General features: G+C 40.8%; 2 protein-coding genes across 8 annotated transcripts in view; one reads left to right on the forward strand and one right to left on the reverse strand.

Annotated features, from left to right (window-relative positions):
* Positions 1–2,780: 2,780 nt before the first annotated feature.
* ZAR1L (zygote arrest 1 like) lies at positions 2,781–10,557 on the reverse strand. The gene is made up of 4 exons (XM_002748958.7): positions 9,917–10,557; positions 9,315–9,407; positions 7,100–7,174; positions 2,781–3,074 (listed from the first exon to the last, which is right to left on the reverse strand). Exons 1-4 carry the CDS (start codon positions 10,553–10,555, stop codon positions 2,931–2,933), a joined length of 951 nt encoding a protein of 316 aa, XP_002749004.1. The 5' UTR covers positions 10,556–10,557; the 3' UTR covers positions 2,781–2,930.
* A 3,124-nt stretch (positions 10,558–13,681) lies between these two features.
* The window catches only part of BRCA2 (BRCA2 DNA repair associated), a 99,757-nt gene continuing 92,626 nt past the window's right edge, over positions 13,682–20,812 (forward strand). For 3 of the 7 annotated variants that reach the window (XM_035303369.3, XM_035303372.3, XM_035303373.3), the window contains exons 1-5: positions 14,369–14,581; positions 17,021–17,269; positions 19,851–19,959; positions 20,561–20,607; positions 20,697–20,737. In XM_035303369.3, coding sequence (XP_035159260.3) covers positions 14,500–14,581; positions 17,021–17,269; positions 19,851–19,959; positions 20,561–20,607; positions 20,697–20,737 — 528 coding nt within the window. In that variant the 5' untranslated portion in view covers positions 14,369–14,499. Of the gene's footprint in view, positions 13,865–14,368; positions 14,582–14,611; positions 14,718–17,020; positions 17,270–19,850; positions 19,960–20,560; positions 20,608–20,696; positions 20,738–20,812 lie in introns of those variants that run through there. The other 4 variants (XM_002748959.7, XM_017973028.5, XM_035303370.3 and 1 more) reach the window with 4 other exon arrangements.

Here is a 20,812-nt window from a genome sequence, read left to right on the forward strand (position 1 = left end):
TAATGTCTTCTAGTAATATCTTCTAGTAATGTCTCAACACTATTGGACAATTCTGTAATACACTATGCCTTCCTGATCATTTCAATTTCCTAATGCCTGAGAATCGTTTCACATATTTTCCTCTCTCCTCAGCATCCTACCTGTCTCAGCTGATGGCTTTGCTTCATAATTCATTGAGTAAACAAATGAGTCTCACCTTCTCCACCAAATACATAAAGTTATCTAACTAGCCCTGTGTTCTAGGTGCTCCATTCTTTTACAGTCAAAGGAACATCACCGCTCCCTCAGGGGCCGGTGGCTCCACTGGCACTCAGGACCCTGTCTCTGCTACCTATTCAAGGGCTTTGCTCCTGCAGACATTCCCCTCTCTGCTCTGCCATCAGCTTCTCCACCAAATGATTCCCTTTAAGATGCCAACATACTCAGCGCCTCCCGTTTCCCCAAATGCCATTCTAGCTATCACCAGTTTCTTTACTTTCTTACAGCAAAACCTCTAGGAAGTGCTACTTCTGTTCAGTATCTGATTTAACACTGGCTTTCATCCACACCATTCCATGGAAACCTCTCTTCAACCTCACCAGTCACCCCCGTGCTTTCACATCCAGTGGACCTGTCTGTCTTCACCTTCTCGACCTCCCAGCAGGATTTGACTCAGTCGACTTTCCTGCCTTCTGGAAATACTGTTTCATCTTCATTTTCATCTCTCATCCTCTTCCTATCCCTCTTGATCTCATCTTTCATCTAACCTCTAAGTTCCTGCTACTCCGTATACAGTCTGGGGAATCAGCAACGTTGATCACATCTGCGAGCTTCCTAGATTTAGTCTCAGACCCCAGACCTACAGAATCAGAATCTTCATTTAACAAGCTCAACAACGACTCTGGGGACATTAAGGTTTTGGAATCATTGCCTCAGTGTTGGTATGCCCCAGAGCCCTGTGTTGTACTCCCTTTTTATTTTCTCCTGCTTCTGTGAAACTTTTTTAATTTTTAAATTCTTTTATTTCCATGGGTTACTGGGGAAAAGGTGGTATTTGGTTACATAAAGATTCCGTTCTTTATGGTGATTTGTAGATTTTGGTGCAGGTGACCCCGTCCGGGCACAAGACTTTAAAGACTGTCTCCTTTTTATCTCAGTGCCCCTCGTCCTGGCTTATCTCCTAAACTCCAGACACATATATCTAATCAGCTACATGGCATTTCCAGCTGGATGTCTCCAACGCTTCAAACTTATGTTGAAAACAGAAGCCCTTCCCACATCATAGCTAGCTCCACTAAAATAAGAGGTAAATGTATTGAACCCTCAAAGTGACAGGCACTAATTATTCTAAGTGATAAACACGCCTCAACTCCTTTAGTTCCTATCTCTTGGTTGTGTGAGGACTACCATTATCCCTATTTTGCAGATAGGTAAACTGAGGGGTAGAGAGCCACTTGCCCAAAATTATCTATCTCCTAAATATGGCACCCAGGATTTGCAATTAGGTAACCTGGCTCCAGAACATGCCTCCTAACTGGCATACTGCTCAATTCCATTCATGCCCCGGCTCAAAGCAGAAATCTAAGAGTCGTTGTTTATTTCCTCCATCTTCCACTGCCACCCCATCCCATTTTCAAACATTATCTTAAACCCATGGATTCTTCCTCTCTGGCCACCACCCTTGTCCAAGCTATCATTTTGCTCATGTGTTCATTAACCTCCCAACCATCTCCCTCCTGCCATTCTACCTGGTCTCCCTCTAAAGTGACCTTTTTTTTTTGAGACGGACTTTCGCTCTTCTTACCCAGGCTGGAGTGCAATGGTGCTATCTCGGCTCACTGCAACCCCCGCCTCCTGGGTTCAGGCAATTCTCCTGCCTCAGCCTCCTGAGTAGCTGGGATTACAGGCATGCACCCCCATGTCCAGGTAATTTTTTGTATTTTTAGTAGAGATGGGGTTTCACCATGTTGACCAGGATGGTCTCGATCTCTTGACCTCGTGATCCGCCCGCCTCAGCCTCCCAAAGTGCTGGGATTACAGGCGTGAACCACCGCGCCCGGCTAAAGTGAGCTTTTTGAAGTGAGACTGTGTCTGCCCTGGTGAAAGCCCCTCACAGGGCCATCATTTGCTTTAACCTGGTCTTGAGAACCCTTTGTGATCAGAGCCCTGTCTTCCGCAGTCTCTTCCCCACGTCAGCCCCAGGGGGCTCCTGTTCCTCAGCCCCTCAAGGCCTTTCCTCCTGCTGTTCCCTTGGATCAAAATAATCTTCTCCCAGCTCCCTTCATCCTGCAGGTCTCAAACTCATGTCACCTCTTCCCAGCCACCCTGTCTAAAGGGTTACTCTATCATAGCACCCTGTTTCCTTCATGCCATTTATCACAATCTGAACTTGGGAAGAAGTATAAATGTAATTGTGAAAGCACAGAGCAAGTCCTACTCTATCTGGTTTAAATCCTGGCTCTCCATCTCCTCATCTATGAAAAGGTACAACAGCTCCTAAGTCATAGGGCTGCTGTGGTGAGTTATAGCAATGCATGGCAGATGCTAAGGGCTGCTTCAGCATCTGCTGTAATTGTGTATACTTGAAGGGAGGACTGTGCTTTGCCCCTTCAATCATCTCTACATTCCCAGTGCTTAGAACATCTGACTTATAAAAACTTCTCAAATGAATGGCTATTTTTCCCCTTCATTGTTCCCCTTCATATAAGTGACAGTATCTACCATTTCCCAATGCTCTATATTGATGTTTTTACCCTAGGATCACCAATTAATGTGCCTTCATGGTCTAGTTCACATGCATTTATTTTATTCTATTCACACTGTACAACTGTTACACAACCTACAAAAAGTACAAAAGCCTAGTCCATTTTCCAATGCCAGGTCAGAACCGAGTTGCAGAAAAGGAAGGCAGCAAAGTAAGTTACAAGAAGAGCTCAGGGGTCCTGTGTGAGTCACAGCACATATTTAAAGCTGTAAATATTGCCACAGGAGAATCTCTTGTCTTTGCAGCGACCACACAGTTCCTGTCGATGAGGCCTCCTTAGATCAATGTGTCTTTTCTTTTGAGGACAGGAACAATGAGACTTTGAGCAGGTCTTTAGGAAACAAGAGTTTGGATGCTAATGATCAGTTTAGTGTTTCAGATATAATCCTCAAATCACAATACTTCTCCCTATTGCCCTATTCCTGATACCTTTATCCTCTGAGTCCTATGAGAAGGCCAAGACAAAGTTGTACAAAACTGCTTGTATCACATTAAATGTCAAATTTTTTTTTCAAGATAAATGATCACAGAAGATATTCAAGAGAATATTGCTGAGCCAATCAAGACAACATAATGTGAAAGAAGAATTTAAGAGTTTTGTAGAGTTTCTTCACTGTGTAGATTTTTATATTTCTATAGAAATATAAAAGGTCAGAGTGAGTGACCGTAGGTAGGAATTAAATGAACATTTCCAAAAAATTAGAGGCCAAGCGCGGTGGGTCATGCCTATAATCCAGCACCTTGGGAGACCAGGACAGGCGGATCACCTGAGGTCAGGAGTTTGAGACCAGTCTGGCCAACAGGGTAAAATCCTATCTTTACTGAAAATAGAAAATTAGCTTGGCATGGTGGCACATGCCTGTAATTGTAGTTACGTGGGAGGCTGAGACAGGAGGATCACTTGAACCCGGGAAGCGGAGGTTGCAGTGAGCTGAGATTGTGCCACCACACTCCAGCCTGGGTAACAAGAGTAAAACTCCATCTCAAAAAATAAAAAGACTAAAGCAAAGGTTCTCAACCAGGGGTGATTTTACTCCTCCCATCTCCACCCCCAGTGGACATTTGGCAATGTCTAAATATATTTGGGTTGTTATAACTGGGAGAGAGGGGTATTCCAGAGAAAATTAAATGTTTCTTTCCAGACATGCCCAATCTTTACTACGATCTAAAATAGTGCCTTTCAACCATTCTCTCTCTGTCTTCCAATAATTAAAATTAACATCCTATGGAAACTGGAATACTACCCTGTTTCCATCCCCCAGTCCTGCTAATCTTTGACAATGACAATCACTGCTCTGTTTTCTATATGTTCCCTAGTCACTGCTCTGTTTTCTATATGTTCCCTAGTCACTGCTTTGTTTTCTATATGTTCCCTAGTCACTGCTCTGTTTTCTATATGTCCCCTAGTCACATAGAACTAGTCAAGATTTACCTTTTTATATTGTGAAAACAGGCATTTTTATTCTTCTCATTACAGCCTTAAATATGATTTAATCAAATTGTTCTGTTGAAGAGTATGCCTCCTTCTAAGAAAATTCTAATAGGGAATACTCACATGGTGTTTACTATGTGCGCAGCACTCTCTTAAGCACTTTATATATATGAATTCATTTAATTCTTACAACATCCTTACAAAGAAAGGATCGATAAAATAAGGATTTACTCTAAAGGTAGATTTCTGCTTCTGGAAATAGAGGATTAGGTAATTCTAACCAAGCCTCCTGGACAACTAGAAAAGCTGAGCTAAAAATAAATGACTGTTTGAAGCACTGGGAAATTATCAGAGCATTAGAAAAGAAAACCCAGAAATGGATGTGAGCTTGACATCTGGGACTGTTTACTCTCGCTACAGTTTCACATGTGATAGCTAGTACTCAATCGAAATTAACCAGGTGCTGTATATGAGGAGACAGAATAACAGTTTTGAAATTTGAAAGGACAGCAATAGACTCACAGGGTATTGAGTGAAAGGAGTTCTGAAACAGATTTTAAATTCATTATGCTAATATGTTCAAGGAAATACAACTAATATTTCCAGCAGAAAAACTGAAGTTTACTTTTAAAGAAATAGAAATTTTAGAACAGAAAAATACAATAAATGAAATCAATAGTTCAATGGATGAGTTTAATTGCAGATTAAAAAGAGCTGAGATGAGAAATACAAATGGAAGATGGTTTAGTAGATGATACCTAGCATAAAGAAAGAAGAGCTAAAAGAATGGAAAATATAGAAAACAGTGGAAGAGACAGAAAGAGGCCAGGTACAGTGGCACTGCTATAATCCCAGCACTTTGGGAGGCAAAGATCATTTGAAGTTAGGTGTTCAAGACCAGCCTGGCCAACATGATGAAACCCCATCTCTACTAAAAATACAAAAATTAGCCAGGCGTGGTGGCAGGCTAATTTTTGTCCCAGTTACTTGGGAGGCTAAGGTAGGAAAATCACTTGAACCTGGGAGATGGAGGCTGTAGTAAGCAGAGATCACACCACTGCACTTCAGCATGGGCAACAGAGAGAGACTCTGTCTCAAAAAAATAAAAAGGGACAAATATGGTGCAGTGCCCTAATATGAGTAATTGGAAGAGAGAGAAGGAATAGGAGAAGTAACATCTGAAAAGATAACTGTTGATCATTTTCCAAAAGTAATGAAAATCTTCAAGCCACAGTCTCAAAAAACTATGAACCTCAAGCAAGATAATTACAAAGAAACCACAACTAGGCACATCATTGTAAAACCGCTGAAAACAGCAACACAGAGAGAAATAAGAGACTAGAAGTAAACAGATTTAAGAGGGAGAGAGAAGAGATTACTTCAAAAGAGCTGTAATGGGCCGGGCGCGGTGGCTCACGCCTGTAATCCCAGCACTTTGGGAGGCTGAGGCGGGTGGATCACTATGTCAAGAGATCAAGACCATCCTGGTCAGCAAGGTGAAACCCCGTCTCTACTAAAAATACAAAAAAATTAGCTGGGCACGGTGGCGCGTGCCTGTAATCCCAGCTACTTTGGAGGCTGAGGCAGGAGAATTGCCTGAACCCAGGAGGTTGTGGTGAGCCGGGATTGCGCCATTGCACTCCAGTCTGGGTAACAAGAGCGAAACTCCGTCTCAAACAAACAAACAAAAGGGCTGCAATAAGAGCTGTATCATTTCGCAGAAACAAATTCAGATCCTTAAAGGGCAGAAGGAACTATTTCCAACTATACCCAGAAAGAAATCTTAAAAAGATATCCAGTCAAAATAGAATTTGTCACCTTCATACCAATACTGTGGAAAATATTAAAGTTCAAGTCAAAGGAAAGTGGCCCCAGAAACAAAAAGACACAACAAATAACACTGTGTAGCTACAACTACATGAATATTAACAATACAAAAGAATCTTATAAAGTTTTAAATATAGGTAAAATTAATACACGACAACAACACGTAAGTTAGGATGAGATGATTTGTAGTTAGAGCATTCTAAAGTCATTGTATTGACCGTGAAAGGCAAGATTAACAATTTAGACTTTCCCAAGTCAGACAGTCGTGATGTTATCTCTATGGTAACCACAAAAGGACATTAAAGAATAATAGAAAGGAAAATTGAATAATTTTTTAATAAGACCAGTCCAAGTGAACACAAGAGAAAAGAAAAAGGAGTGGAGAAGAAAGAAAATACATTTAAACCCAGTTTAATAAGTAGTTACATTGAACATCAGACTAAGAATGTCAGACTATAAAATCTGAGGATTAATCACTTATAAGTCTTCAAATTATCACTTACTTCTACTAATTATAGAAAAAAATATTTTTAACTAAATGAAGGACTTAGGTTAAAAAAAAAATTGATAATGAAAATCAAGTTAAGGATCTCACCTAATTCTGTGAATTTCTAAACATTGGAGACACCATGGAATCCAGTCAGAGCTTTAATACCATTCATCTAACCTTAGGAAAGTTATTTTGAACTTAGCTTTCAGATCTATAAAATAGGAGTAACATCTCCCACAAAAATTAGATGATAGGAGATGATGCATGTCAAGCACTAGCCCAAAATTTGGCATTTAGTAAACAGTTAATAGCAGTTACCTTTTAAAATTCTAACTACGCACAGGGTGTCAGAGGAGAAACTAACACACCCCGTGAGGCAACTTGAAACAGTGAATCTTTCTCCCTTTCCCTTCAAAACAGATGCAAACTATAACATGCTTTCATTTTTCTAAAACATACAACTTCAAACATACAGAACTCTATCAAACTGTATCAAATCCTAATGTTTTGTCACATCCAACTCTATCAAATCCTAATGTTTTGTCACAGAGGCTTCATTTTAGGAATGAAACACTATAAACAGAATGGAAGTGCTCCATATGCTTACCTGACATTGGATTGCTTCTACTCGATAAGGGTTAAAACTCTTTTGGCATTTACAACAGAGTTGTTTGAAATAAACCTAAAGAGAAATACGGTTTTTTTAAAATACAAGCTTTTATACACATCCACGCTCTGCAGAGCCTCCCAGTTCTTAAGTAATCCATTCTCTTGTCTTGTATCTTGCTTTTACCAACCTCCACCCTTGAGGTTTTAAGCTGCACTAGTTCTTCACACTCTTACTCTTTGAATCTAATTTTCCTTACCTGTAAAATTGGAATAATACTATTTTTTTTGTTTGTTTTTGAGACGCAGTTTTGCTCTTGTTACCCAGGCTGGAGTGCAACAGTGCAACCTCAGCCTCCCAGGTTCAAGCAATTCTCCTGCCTCAGCATCTCCAGTAGCCGGGATTACAGGCGCCACCACCGCACCTGGCTCATTTTTTGTATTCTTAGTAGAGACGGGGTTTCACCATGTTGGCCAGGCTGGTCTCAAACTCCTGGCCTCAAGTGATCCACCCACCTTGGCCTCCCATAGTGCTGGGATTAGAAGCCTGAGCCTCTGCACCTGGTTGGAATAATACTCTTAATACTTTTTCCATAGTTCTGAAAACGCCCCAATAATGTACACCAAGTATCACAGTAGATGCTCAATGGGAAGTGGCTGTTATACTTTTTGTCCTGGTCTGTTAGCTCCTACATGTTTCATTTTTCAGTGTTTCCCAGCTGAAACTTTAAATTACTTGTGGTTCCCCATCAATACCACGTGGTCTCTAGACTTCGTGCAATTTCTTGTGCATACTTTCTCCCTGCCTTGCTTGGTGAACTCTTCCTCCTATTTATTCTTTAAAGTCCTGCTTGGACATCAAGCTGTCTTCCCTCAGAAAGGGCTAATCTCCTCCTTCCTGTGCTATCTCTGTACAGCTTCCATATGAAGGATGCTATGGCATGTGTCACCAAATTACATTTTGTTTCCATCCCTCCTATCAAAATAAACTCCTTGAGAACGAGTTCTGTGTTTTGTTGTTTGTATCCTAGTGCCTTGGAATGTTTTAAACTCATTTTTCCTCTGGCAAGAGAAGGAAAGTAAATTTAACTTCAACTTAAAAAATGTATTCACTCTCTAGGTCTCTAGTAAATGGCCAGTGTGAGAAGTCAAGTTTTCATCCGGAAGTCAATGCCTTTTTGCCCTCTCTCCCCAGTCCTTGGGCCAGTAAGGCAATCTCTAAACATGCGACAGCACAGGGCATTCACATTCAAATGCTTACAGAGGTTAATAACATCCTGCCGGCCGGGCGCGGTGGCTCACGCCTGTAATCCCAGCACTTTGGGAGGCCGAGGAGGATGGATCACGAGGTCAAGAGATCAAGACCATCCTGGCCAACATAGTGAAACCCCGTCTCTACTAAATACAAAAAAAATTTAGCCGGGCATGGTGGCACACGCCTGTAATCCCAGCTACTTGGGAGGCTGAGACAGGAGAATTGTTTGAACCCAGGAGGCGGGGGTTGCGGTGAGCCGAGAATGCGCCTTTGCACGCTAGCCTGGGTAACGAGCGAAACTCCGTCTCCAAAAAAAAAAAAAAAACCATCCTGCCATATAGACTGCTGCAAAACGAGCTGCACAGGCCAAGGAAAAGGAGACCAAGACTTAGGGCAGCCTGCTGTTCTCATTCTCAAACGAGGGTCTATAATGAATAGAGCCTATGATATTCATGAAAATGCAGAAATGCAGAATTTAACGTGAAGTCTTTTCCAATCTTAATATGTTGGCAATTAAATTAGGAAGGGGACAAAAGAAACCTTCCACGTAGCCTAAGTCAGTCTCTTACAGGCTCATCTTTACAGTAAGTTTTTTCACTTATTGCCCCACCTTGTGGACAAACGTGGAAATTTCCTAGCGCTAAGGCCCAGACCTTTTCCAAAGGTACCAACTAAAAAACGATTACAAAAACTTCCAATGTAGACAAGGACAAAGGTTCATCTAAGTAACCTGACATTTTGTCAAATATAACACCAGAATCTGGTTCGGAAACTCGGGTGGACAGTCCGATTCGGCTCCATTCAAACATTCGTTCAGCACTTCCCACACACCTGGCACTGGGGATGCCACCAGGATCAAGACAGGACTGTGAGAGCCAAGCTCCCTCAGGAATCAGATTCTTCCCCGCTTACATCTGTGCCCACCCCATTCTCCTCTCACCTGCCACTCACTTTTACTTACCTTGTTAGTTCCAGAAATGCACCACACGTAAGCACTCTCCCACCTGGTCTTACAATCTTTGCAGTGAAAATAGCCGTATTTTGGTTCCAAAACCTGAAATTAAAGGGGGAAAGTACTTTACCATCATGCAAAGACCAGATCTTTCTTTCCTCACGGCTTTGTATAAGGAAAATATAACTTGTTTAACCTCACGATATTCTCAAAACTGCATTAATTCAGTTTCTCATCTCTCTTAAAGATGACGCTCGCTGCCGTCTTTTGTACTTTTCCAATTCATTTTCCACAATGCCAGCGGCAAATCTTCCCAAAACGAAAGTCTGATTTCATGTTTCACAGACTTGAAGCCCTTCTTTGTCTCCAAATTCCCCAAGAGCAGTGGTTGCCAGTCTGTTGGTTTTCATAGGCTTACCTGGGTGGGCACCTACTTTACTCAAAACTTACCAAACATACAGGCCACGTGAAATACATGTTTTTAGAGCTCCCTCTCCTTCTCCAAGTACATGGAGGAAGAGAGAGAAGATTTTGCTTTTATTGCCCCCATAGATGAAAAAGGAGGGAGAGGATGGGGCTGACCGAGGACTAAGAGGGAAGAGAGGGTCCACCTGGAAGTTAGACCTCCGAAGCGGCTTCGCGGCAGTGTCTCCAGGCGCCTGCTTGCTGCGCGGGGCGTCTTTCTCCCCCGATTCCTCCAGCTGCCCGGGTTCCTCCTGCCATTCAGCTTCGGACCTTGATGGTGGTGACAGCGGCTGGCTGGCCTCCGCAGGACCCGAGAGTGCCTTGCTCTCCCTCTCATCCTCATCCCTCCGCAGGCAGATCAAGCCCCCGTGGCCCGTGGCAGGCGAAGTGACCCCGCACGCTGGCAGGGGGTTCCGGGGGTCTCTGACGTCCCAGGAGGAGCAGCTGCTCAGGGTGCGAGGCCCCAGCGAGCACTGTACAGCCTTGTCCACCCGCGGGCTCACCTGCACGCCCACCTCCTTGGTGTTGGCTTTACACAGCCGCGGGCTCAGGCTGGGATTCATCTGGGAGAGAATGGCCTTAAGCTGCGCCCTCTTGTAAGGGTCCATGCAGTAGTCAGGAGCGTTCGCCGGCACCAGGAGCCCTGGCCTAGCCAGGAAAACAGGGGGAACCATATTTTGTCTCCAGTCGGGCTGTTTATGCCCTGAGAGTCCAGGCTGGCCTAAAGGTACTGTGTTCCCATAGCCCTGGTACAAGCCATGGGGAACACGGACAAAGCGCTCCATCCGCTCAGCAGGTGCTCAGGCGCAGCCTAATATCCTACTGCGGTTTGTGTCCTTATTTTGCCTTCCTCCTTCACCCGCCCCTTCTTTCTCCTGATCAAGTTGGTTCAGATTAATTCCTGGCTTCTCCATTTATTTTAGATTCTAATGGGAGCTGCTGCCTATTACCTTGATTGAGGGAGAGAAGCTCTATCTACAGACGTCTAATTGCCACCTGTTTCCTACCTAATTGATTTTCCCTATCTCTTCAATTCACTGTTTGGGAATCTTTTTTCAAAGCTGTTTTTGATTTCCAGCTTATTCACACACATGCTTTAGTTAGTGACTCATTCATTTATTCCTGCAGTGACCATTCTAAAGATCCTTTGTAAGGTAATGTGGTAATGTTAATTGGTACAGACATTATAGACAACAGTATGAAGGCTCCTCAAAAAAGTAAACAGAAGGCCGGGCGCTGTGGCTCACGCCTGTAATCCCAGCACTTTGGGAGGCCGAGGTGAGTGGATCACGAGGTCAAGAGATCGAGACCATCCTGGTCAACATGGTGAAACCCTGTCTCTACTAAAAATACAAAAAATTAGCTGGGCATGGTGGTGCCTGCCTGTAGTCCCAGTTACTCAGGAGGCTGAGGCAGGAGAATTGCTTGAACCCAGGAGGCGGAGGTTGCGGTGAGCTGAGATCGCGCCATTGCACTCCAGCCTGGGTAACAAGAGCAAAACTCCGCCTCAAAAAAAAAAAAAAAAGTAAATAGAAGTACCAGATAATCCAGCAATCCCACTACTGGGTATTTACTCAAAGGAAATGAAATCAATATCCTGAAGCGATATCTTCACTTCGTTGTTTATTGTAGCATTATTCACAATAGCCAAGTTATGGAACCAACCTAAGTGTCTGTTAACAGATAAATGGATAGAGAAATTGTGGCATGTATTTATACAATGGAATATTACTCAGCCTTAAAACAGGAGATCCTGCCATTTGCAACAAATTGGGTGAAACTGGAAGGATATTACACAAAGTGAAATAAGCCAGATAGAAAAATACTGCTTAAACTCACTGATATGTGGAATGTGAAAAAGTCAAATACATACAAGCAGAAAGTAGAATGGTGGTTACCAGGGACAGGAAGTTGGGAGGCATGGAGAGAGATTGGGCAGAGCCTATAAAGTTACAGTTAGAACAAATGAGTCTAGAGATCTAATGTATGGCACAATGACTACAGTTAACAATACTGTATTTTATACTGGAAATTTTCAAAGAGATATTTCAGGTGCTCTCACCGCACACAAAAGAAAATTATGTTAATTGTTTGACTGTAGTAATCATCTCACTATGTACACATATCAAAATATCATGTTGTGCACATTAAATATATATACAACTCAGAAAATAATGGTTTTTTGTTTTGTTTTGTTTTTTGAAATGGAGTCTCCTCACTCTGTCTCCCAGGTGGGAGTGCAGTGGCATGATCTCAGCTCACTGCAACCTCCTGGGTCTACCTCCTGGGTTCCAGCGATTCTCTCTTTTCAGCCTCCCAAGTAGCTGGGATTGCAGGCGCATGCCACCACACAGAGCTAATTTTTGTATTTTTAGTAGAGATGGGGTTTTGCCATGTTATCCAGGCTGGTCTCGAACCCCTGACCTCAAGTGATCTACCCACCTCCGTCTCCCAGAGTACAGGTGTGAGCCACCACACCCAGCTGGAAATATGTTTTTAATCAAAATTAAACCATATTGTAAATTGAATACAAATAGGAAATTGAGCAGCTGGACTAGAAGAGAATAGGTTTTTAAAAAGTCTATTATGGTAGAGCTAATGAATGGCAAGTTCCTGGAACAAAGAGAACAAGAAACAAAAAGGTATGGAGGTGTATATAATGAGAAAATGTATTTTAGAGACTTGTGTGACATGCCACAGGTTCTCATTAGTCCAATCCTAGTGAGACACCCCTGCCCCCAAAAAAGGGGACAAAGCAAATTGTTCTGATTTATAGAGTAAATAAATCACAGGTTAGTTAAATGTATGAAGTCAAATGGACTAGAATTCAAACCTGGGTCTTACTACCAGGCACTGACAATACTGACCAATTTATAGGATTGCTGTAAGATTAAACATGATATTGCTTAAAAGTGCAAAGCAGAATGCCTACCTCATGAAATGTTCAGTAAGTGGTGCTATTATTACTAAGGATCACAGACTTTGGTTTCTTTGTGAATTAGACTTAAAGCAAAAGCTTTAGAATCTATCTGCATTAGTAAAGTCTCCTGCTACATACTGATTATAAAACTAAAGTGATACTTAAGGAATCAAGTGGAGCCCACCCTTTTTCTAATCCAAGGTTGCTTCTGTTTACTGCTGAAACACCTTCTAGAAGGAGCAAGGCCACCATGAGCAACTCTCACTGAATCCATTTGAAGGCTTTGTAGGTCTTACAACAAACCCTCTTCAGCCTTGTATTATACATGTCACAGAACCTACGAACTCAAGAGATGAAGTCAGGTCTTCCAGTTCAGCCTGTGAGGAAGACACGTGATCCGAATCCTAAGAATGCAAAAGATACTACCGAGGCCTGCCGAGCGAGGTACCTAACACTCCATGAGCGAGTTAAGATGGGTTTCACAATTTTTCAAGCAAGGAAACGGGCTGGGAGGTCTTGAACACCTGCTACCCAAGAGCAGCACACCTACTGGAACTAAAATCCTCTGATTTCAAATAACCGTGCACACTCTGAAGCTTTTGTAAGATCGGCTCGCTTTAGGGAACAGGTCTTGAATGGACATCCCTTTTAAGGTCAGAACAAAGGTCTTTCAAAGCTCCCAACTCACGCCCCGAGGGGCACTCACCCTTGGGGCTCCAACAGGAGCTGGAGCAAAAAGAAAGAGATCGGGGACTTGGAGTAGGCATAGGGGCGGCCCCTCTAAGAAGGGTGGTCTGGGACTCTTAAGGGTCAACGAGAAGGGGAGACACACTCCAGCTACCGCTTTATTCGGTCCGAGAATGACGGTTGTGACATCTGACAAGCAATTTCCTTTCGCCACACTGAGAAACACCCACAGCGGCCCACCCAGGCCTGACTTCCGGGTAGTGCGTGTGCTGCGTAGCGCATCACGGCGTCACGTGGTCAGCGCGGGCTTGTGGCGCGAGCGTCTGAAATGAGGCGGCAGAGGCGGACCTGCTGTGTCTCTGCCGCGCCTCCGGTCTTTTCTGCGACGGTGGGTCGCCACGGCAAGAAGCCTGAGGGGACAGATTTGTGACCCTCGCGGTTTTTGTCAGTCAACTCCGGCCGAAAAGGAGCTGCACTTCTGGAGCGGGTTAGTGGCAGCGGGGGTGGAGACGGGCGCGTCTTCCGCAGTCCCAGTCCAGCGTGGCGGGGGAGCGCCACACGCCCCCGGTCGCAGCCGCGGCCTCTAAGCCCTTTTGTCTCTGCCAGCCCCCACCCCTTCCTGAGAGAAAGGTCCTTGTCCCGAAGGCAAATTTTCGCCAAGCAAATTTGAGTCCCACCCTTTCCCTGGGTCTCCATTTCCCGCCTCAGCCCGACCTTTGGGCTCCGCCAGTCACTCAGGGTTACCTCCCTCCCAGCTGTCCCAGATGTCGCCATCTGAAATTTTCTTTAATTGGAACCACGATCACTTTAACGGAATATTGCTGTTTTGGGGAAGTGTTTTACAAATGCTGGGCACACTGTATCTGCCTTAAGCCCCAGGTAATTGCTGCGTTCCGCAGACATGCTGATTGGGAATTACCAGGCTGTGTTGGTCTCTTAACGGGAACCCCCTGTCCCCACTAACCACGCGTCACTGGTTAGCGTGATTGAAACTAAATCGTATGAAAATCTCTAGTCGTACTAGCCACGTTTCCAGTGCTTAATGTGGCCAGTGGCACCTGTTTAAACAGCACAACTGTAGAATGTTCCCATCCTCAGAGTAAGCTGTTATCGTCCCAGGAGATGGGACTGAATAAGAACTCAGACAAACTGTCTGGCGCTTCTGATCTTCACCTCGGTCACATAATAAGAAGTGCATCCCTGTGTAAGTGCATTTTGATCTTCTGTTTTGCAGACTTATTTACCAAGCGTTGGAGAAATATTGTAGGTAAAAATGCCTATTGGATCCAAAGAGAGGCCTACTTTTTTTGAAATTTTTAAGACACGCTGCAACAAAGCAGGTATTGACAAGTTTTATGTAACTTGATAAATTAAACCGAGAAAGTGTTTTCTAAAAAATGCTTGCTAAAAACCCAATACTTCACAGTTTTGCTTACAACCATAAACTGTTCTTTATGTATGCATAAATCCAGTTAACAACATAATCGTCGTTTGCAGGTTAACGAGATGATATAGAACCTCTAGTGGATAAAGAGGAAACTGGCCCCTTGACTAGCAGTAGGAAGAATTGTTTTTAAAGCTTTACTAACAAGTCAGAAACAGTAGTGTTACTTTATGGCAGAAGTTGTCTAACTTTTTGGTTTCAGTAATTTTTACACTCTTAAAAATGATCTAGGACCCCCGAAGTGCTTTTGTTTATGTAGCTTATAATATTATAAATTTAAAACTAAGAGTTTAAGGCCAGGCACGGTGGCTCATGCCTGTAATCCCAGCACATTGAGAGGCCGAGTTGGGTGGATCACTTGAGGCCAGGAGTTCGAGACCAGCCTGACCAGCATGGTGAAACCTTGTCTCTACTAAAAATACAAAAAATTTGCTGGGCATGGTGGCACGTGCCTGTAATTCCAGCTACTCGGGAGGCGGAGGCAGGAGAATCGCCTAAACCCGGGAGCAGGAAGTTGAAGTGAGCCGAGATGGGGTCACTGCACTCCAGCCTGGGCAACAGAGTGCAACTCTATCAAAAAAAGAAAAAAAAAAACCTAAGAACTTAAAAGTTATTAATTTATTTTAAAAAAAATGAAAGTTAACCCATTGCATATTATCACAACATTCTTAGGAAAAATAACTTTTTGAAAACATGAGTGGAATAATTTTTACATTTTTGCAGTTCTCTTTTATGTCTGGCTAAATATAGGATTCCTGGATTCAATTATCGGTGTCTAATCTGTTATTTTATTAGAAGTATATGAAAAATATTTAACCACACACAGCTAGGTAGCTGAGAAAAGGAATATTTTAATAGTCTTCAGTTACTTGTTGCTATTTTTCCTTGTACTTGCATAGATTTTTCAAATATCTTATAGATATATCAATAATTCTTTCCATGTTGCAACATCATGCAGTGATTATTTGGAAGATAATTGCGTTCTGAATTATATAAAGTTTCCAAATATTGATACGTTGCGTTAAACAGTATTTAAAAAATCAATTCATTAATATCACCATGAATCTCATCAGAAAAGTCTTTTAAGATTGGATAGAACTGAGCCACTGGAAATTCTAATTTTCATTTGAGAGTTCACATTTTGTCATTGGCAACAAACTGTTTTCTTTGCAGTAACAAGCACACTTCATTGATTTGTCTACCAAATGATTTGTGAGAAAATGTCTACCATATTAAGTTGAAATAACTTAGCCATTTCAAGTTAAAATGGCTTTTCATTGAAAAAAATTGCCTGTTCAGATCACAGCTCAATCCATGAGTGCTATTCTAGACAGTATTGTATTTGAATATGCAGAAGTGCTTTATGTATGCTTCCTATTTTGTCACATTATTAAAAGAAGTGCTAAAGCATTGAGCTTTAAAATTAATTTTTAGTGCTTCATCAGGACATTCTTCAGTTAAACTGGCATTTTTTTTAACAAGGACACACAGTAGTAAGGAATACAATGACTACTAGTACTAGTTTGGTGCCACTGCCATAACTGTGGCACCAAATATGCAAATGTGCCAGCAGCTTTACCGAGCATTATCTTTGCACTGTTGGTACAAATGTCAACATCATGAAAAGGGGAAGTGATTCCATAGTGTTGTTATGAAAGTAGTTTTGAACTGTAATGGTAGAGAATGGATAGCTCATAATACTAATTTTGTCATTTCCCTTTAAGAGAGATTCCCATTTTATGTAAGAGTCCACATGTTCCTCATACCCGTAGATTTGCCACATCTTGAGTACTCTTCAGAATTATTTGAATTATATCTGTGAATAGTTTTTTATTCTAAACCGTGAATAAAAAAATAAAATTAAATGAAAATAGAAACCAATAAATAATATATATTATAAATTTATATATTATAAAAATATATATTACTTTAAAAGCAACTCTATTACATAATACATAGTATATAAAAGCTTTTAATATTATAGTTAAATACTATCTTGTCACTTTTACGAACTCGTTATACTTGTCTATAAAATTGTAAGCGAATGGATTAATGATCTTGTTTAATTAATATGCCTTAACAAAAGTAATCCGTAGTCAAGATTTTAAGCATTTTTTTCCTTATGATCTTTAACTGTTCTGAGTCATAAATTTGTCTGTCATTTGTTAAAACTAAGGTGAGGTTTTTTTTTTTTAATAGATATAGGACCAATAAGCCTTAATTGGTTTGAAGAACTTTCTTCAGAAGCTTCACCCTGTAATTCTGAACCTACAGAAGAATCTGAACATAAAATCAGCGTTTATGAACCAAACATATTTAAAACTCCACAAAGGAAACCCTCTTATAATCAACTGGCTTCAACTCCAATAATATTCAAAGAGCAAGGGCTGACTCTGCCACCGTATCAATCTCCTGTAAAAGAATTAGATAAATTCAGATTAGACTTAGGTAAGTAATATGATATGGTAGACTGGGGAGAACTATAAACTAGGAATTCAGGCAAACCTGTGTTAAAATCTCAGCTCATTCATTAATTGTATCATGCTGGGCAAATCAGTCTCTCTGGCCTCATTTTCCTTGCTTGAAAAATGGAGATGATGAAAATAATATCTTACAGGTTTGGGTTAAATGAAATAATGTAGGTATGTAGTAGGTGTTCTGTTTCACCCTTCCTTTGATGAATTTGCCAACTGAGATTTGCTGAATTATGTCTTATGCCAGATAACCTAGGACTTGTTTTGATATTAATCAAACTAAACTATATTTCTGCAGGCTATCACAGAGGACAGAGATTATTTTATCAGTATACTATAAGTATCATGATTTCGAAGGAGTTTCCCTAGCATAGGTGCCACATGTTTCTAAGCAATTATGTAATAAGATTATAAATTCAGTCATTTAAGTAATTATTACCTACTTCACATAAGTAATGAACTTTGTCTTTTCCTCAGAGTATTACTGTCTAGGAAAGGGGAATAAGGAGTACACAGATAAAGTATAGTATAAGGCTGAATGTACCAAATGCCAAGAGAAAAATAGAAAAAAATACAATGAGAGTTGAGAAGAAAGAGCAAATAGTATTGGACAGATTTAGGCAATTATTCCTTTGAGTTGAACCTTGAAGGACAGGTGAGATTAATAAATTTGAAGATATGGAAGAGCGATAGTGTTCTAAGCAGCGGGAACAACATGAGGAAGAATATGTAGTTTGTTCAGGAAATAGCATGTAATTCAGGTTAGCTTTGGTTGTTTTGTGTCTGAAAGGGACCAGTGGATGAGACAAAAAGGCAGACTAAAGTCAGGCTTGAATGCCAAGCTAAAGAAATTGAATTTATTTAACTGGTTGTTGAGCAGAGAAGTCACATGCAAATTTAATCATGCTACTTATTGTGTCAAGCCTTTGATCACTTTCCTTTGTCCTTATAGCAAAATCCAAACTTGATATGGCTTACTAGGTCCTTTGTGATCAGGCCCCTGATTTACTCTTGGCTCAGCTTGCCATATGTATCCTCTCACCTGTCTTCAGTTACCGTTCATTCCTACTGAATTTATTTTCACTATCAAAACCACCATGCTCTTTGGCTCTTCATACATATTGTAACCTCTACTCGCAACTTACTTTCTTCTTCCCTATTTTTTGTCTAGCTAATTTGCATGCTTATCTTTCAGATCTTGGCTTATTTCTGCTTCTGAGAAATATTTTCTATCTGCCCTCATTGAACTTCTACTGAAGGAGACATACATAAACAATTATAGTGTGATACATGCTTTGAAAGAAATTCATGACAATAGGGAGTGCATGTACAAAGGGAACATAGGTAATGGGCACATATTTTCATGCATGTTATTGGATATCAAATGGTATACATAGGATTCAGTAAATATTTGTAGAGTATTAGTACTAGTATATTTGCTTTAGGAAGCCTAATGATCAGGCAGCAGTCTTTGGAGATAACATTTTTCAAAATGTCATGCCTGTGCCATTAGAATTTTCTAGAGTGCTCATTGAAAGGGCAGATTCCAGGCCCCATTCTGAATCTCTAGATTTGTCATTTTTGGAAATGATGCCCATTAGTTTACATTTTAAACTACCTGAATGATCCCTATAGAAAGGGAAAACTGGAGATAGGAAAATCAGGAGATTTGCAGTGGTCTAGGAGATAGAGACAAATGCCTTAATTACAGTAAGGGCAAAGCATGGTTAGAGCACAGTAGTAGTAACATTCATAGAAATGAATAAGGGAGTCATCTGTTCAGCAAATATTATTGCTTACTTGTTCCTGGCAATCTGCTTGGCATTAAGGATACAAATGTGAATAAGATGTCCTTTGACCTCTAAGTACTCAGTCTTATAAGCACATCTTGTGAGGACATCTTGGTTACTTCCACAGAAATAAATATACTAGTGTGATATATTATAAGAGCATGTACTAAGGTATATCACCACATCCAGCTTTCTTTTTTGAAATTGAGTTTCGCTCTTGTTGCCCAGGCCAGAGTGCAATGATGTGATCTTTTCTAACCTCAACTTCCGCTATTCAAGCGATTCTCCTGCCTCGCATCCCAAGTAACTGGGATTACAGGCACACACCACCACGCCCAGCTAATTTTGTATTTTTAGTAGAAATAGGGTTTCTCCATGTTGGTCAGGCTGCTCTTGAACTACCGACCTCAGGTGATACGTCTGCTTTGACCTCCCAAAGTGCTGGAATTACAGGCATGAGCCACCACACCCAGCCCCCAGCTTTTTATTTGTAGAGACAGAGTCTCACTGTGTCGCTCAGGCTGGTCTTGAAATCCTGCCTCAAGCAAGCCTCCAACCTCAGCCTCCCAAAGCCCTAGGATTATAAGCCACTGTGCTTCTTTTTTGTGGGGTAATCAACAAACCTCTGAAAAACCTCTTCTGACAACTCCTTATACATTCTCCTTCCCAGTATAGATGAGACTTTTTGCTTTTAAATATTTCCAAAGAATGAAAATTTATAATCTAGAATATATACATCCTCACTGAATAATTGTACTGTTTCAGGAAGGAAGGTTCCCAATGGTAGACATAAAAGTCCTCGCACAGTGAAAGCTAAAATGGATCAAACAGATGATGTTACCTGTCCACTTCTAAATTCTTGTCTCAGTGAAAGGTATGATGAAGCTGTTATGTTAAAATATTTAAATGAAACACTTTCCTACGTATATTTGTTTTATAAAGATGAATCTGATTTTTATGCTGATATTTTGGCTGAGAGCCTAGTGAAAGATCTTATATTTTCAAATAACCTTTTAGGTTGAGCCCTTTAATAGAATAATTTTTACATTAGAAACATATAAATTGTTCTTGTGATGTTGAATTGGTTGGTTTTCTGTATATTCTGTGACTTTTTAAGTAACAAAAATATCAATGGTGAAAAGCAGTAAGTCATTCCTTGAATTACCAATTTAAAATAAGCTGTGTACTTTTTATCTTTGGAGAGAATACAATTTACTTTACAAAATTTTTGAATTTAAAATATGCAATTTCCAGCAGCTGAAGTTTGTGAGTACATATATGTTGGCATTATAAACATCACTTGGTAATTACTTAATGCTTCATGAGAGATTTACTTTTTAAAAAGTAATATAAACTATCTAAAAGTAATATTCCAACACTTTATATGATTGAGACTCTTCTTTTAAAAATAAGATTAACTAGTTTTTGCCCGTTGTTTTTAAATGACACAAGGGATTTGTTTTGTTTTATTTTAGTCCTGTTCTGCAATGTACACATGTAACACCACAAAGAGATAAGTCAGGTATGATTAAAACAATCCTTTTTATTTTTAGAATACTAGAAATGTTAATAAAAATGAAACTTAACAATTTTCCCCTTTTTTACCCCCAGTAGTATGTGGGAGTTTGTTTCACACACCAAAGTTTGTGAAGGTAAATATTCTCCCTGGTTTATTTTTGTGATGTAGTAATTGAAAATTTAACAATAGTGTTTTACCTTTGCCCTGA

This window comes from Callithrix jacchus, chromosome 5 (genome assembly GCF_049354715.1).
Source record: "Callithrix jacchus isolate 240 chromosome 5, calJac240_pri, whole genome shotgun sequence".
NCBI lineage: Eukaryota > Metazoa > Chordata > Mammalia > Primates > Cebidae > Callithrix > Callithrix jacchus.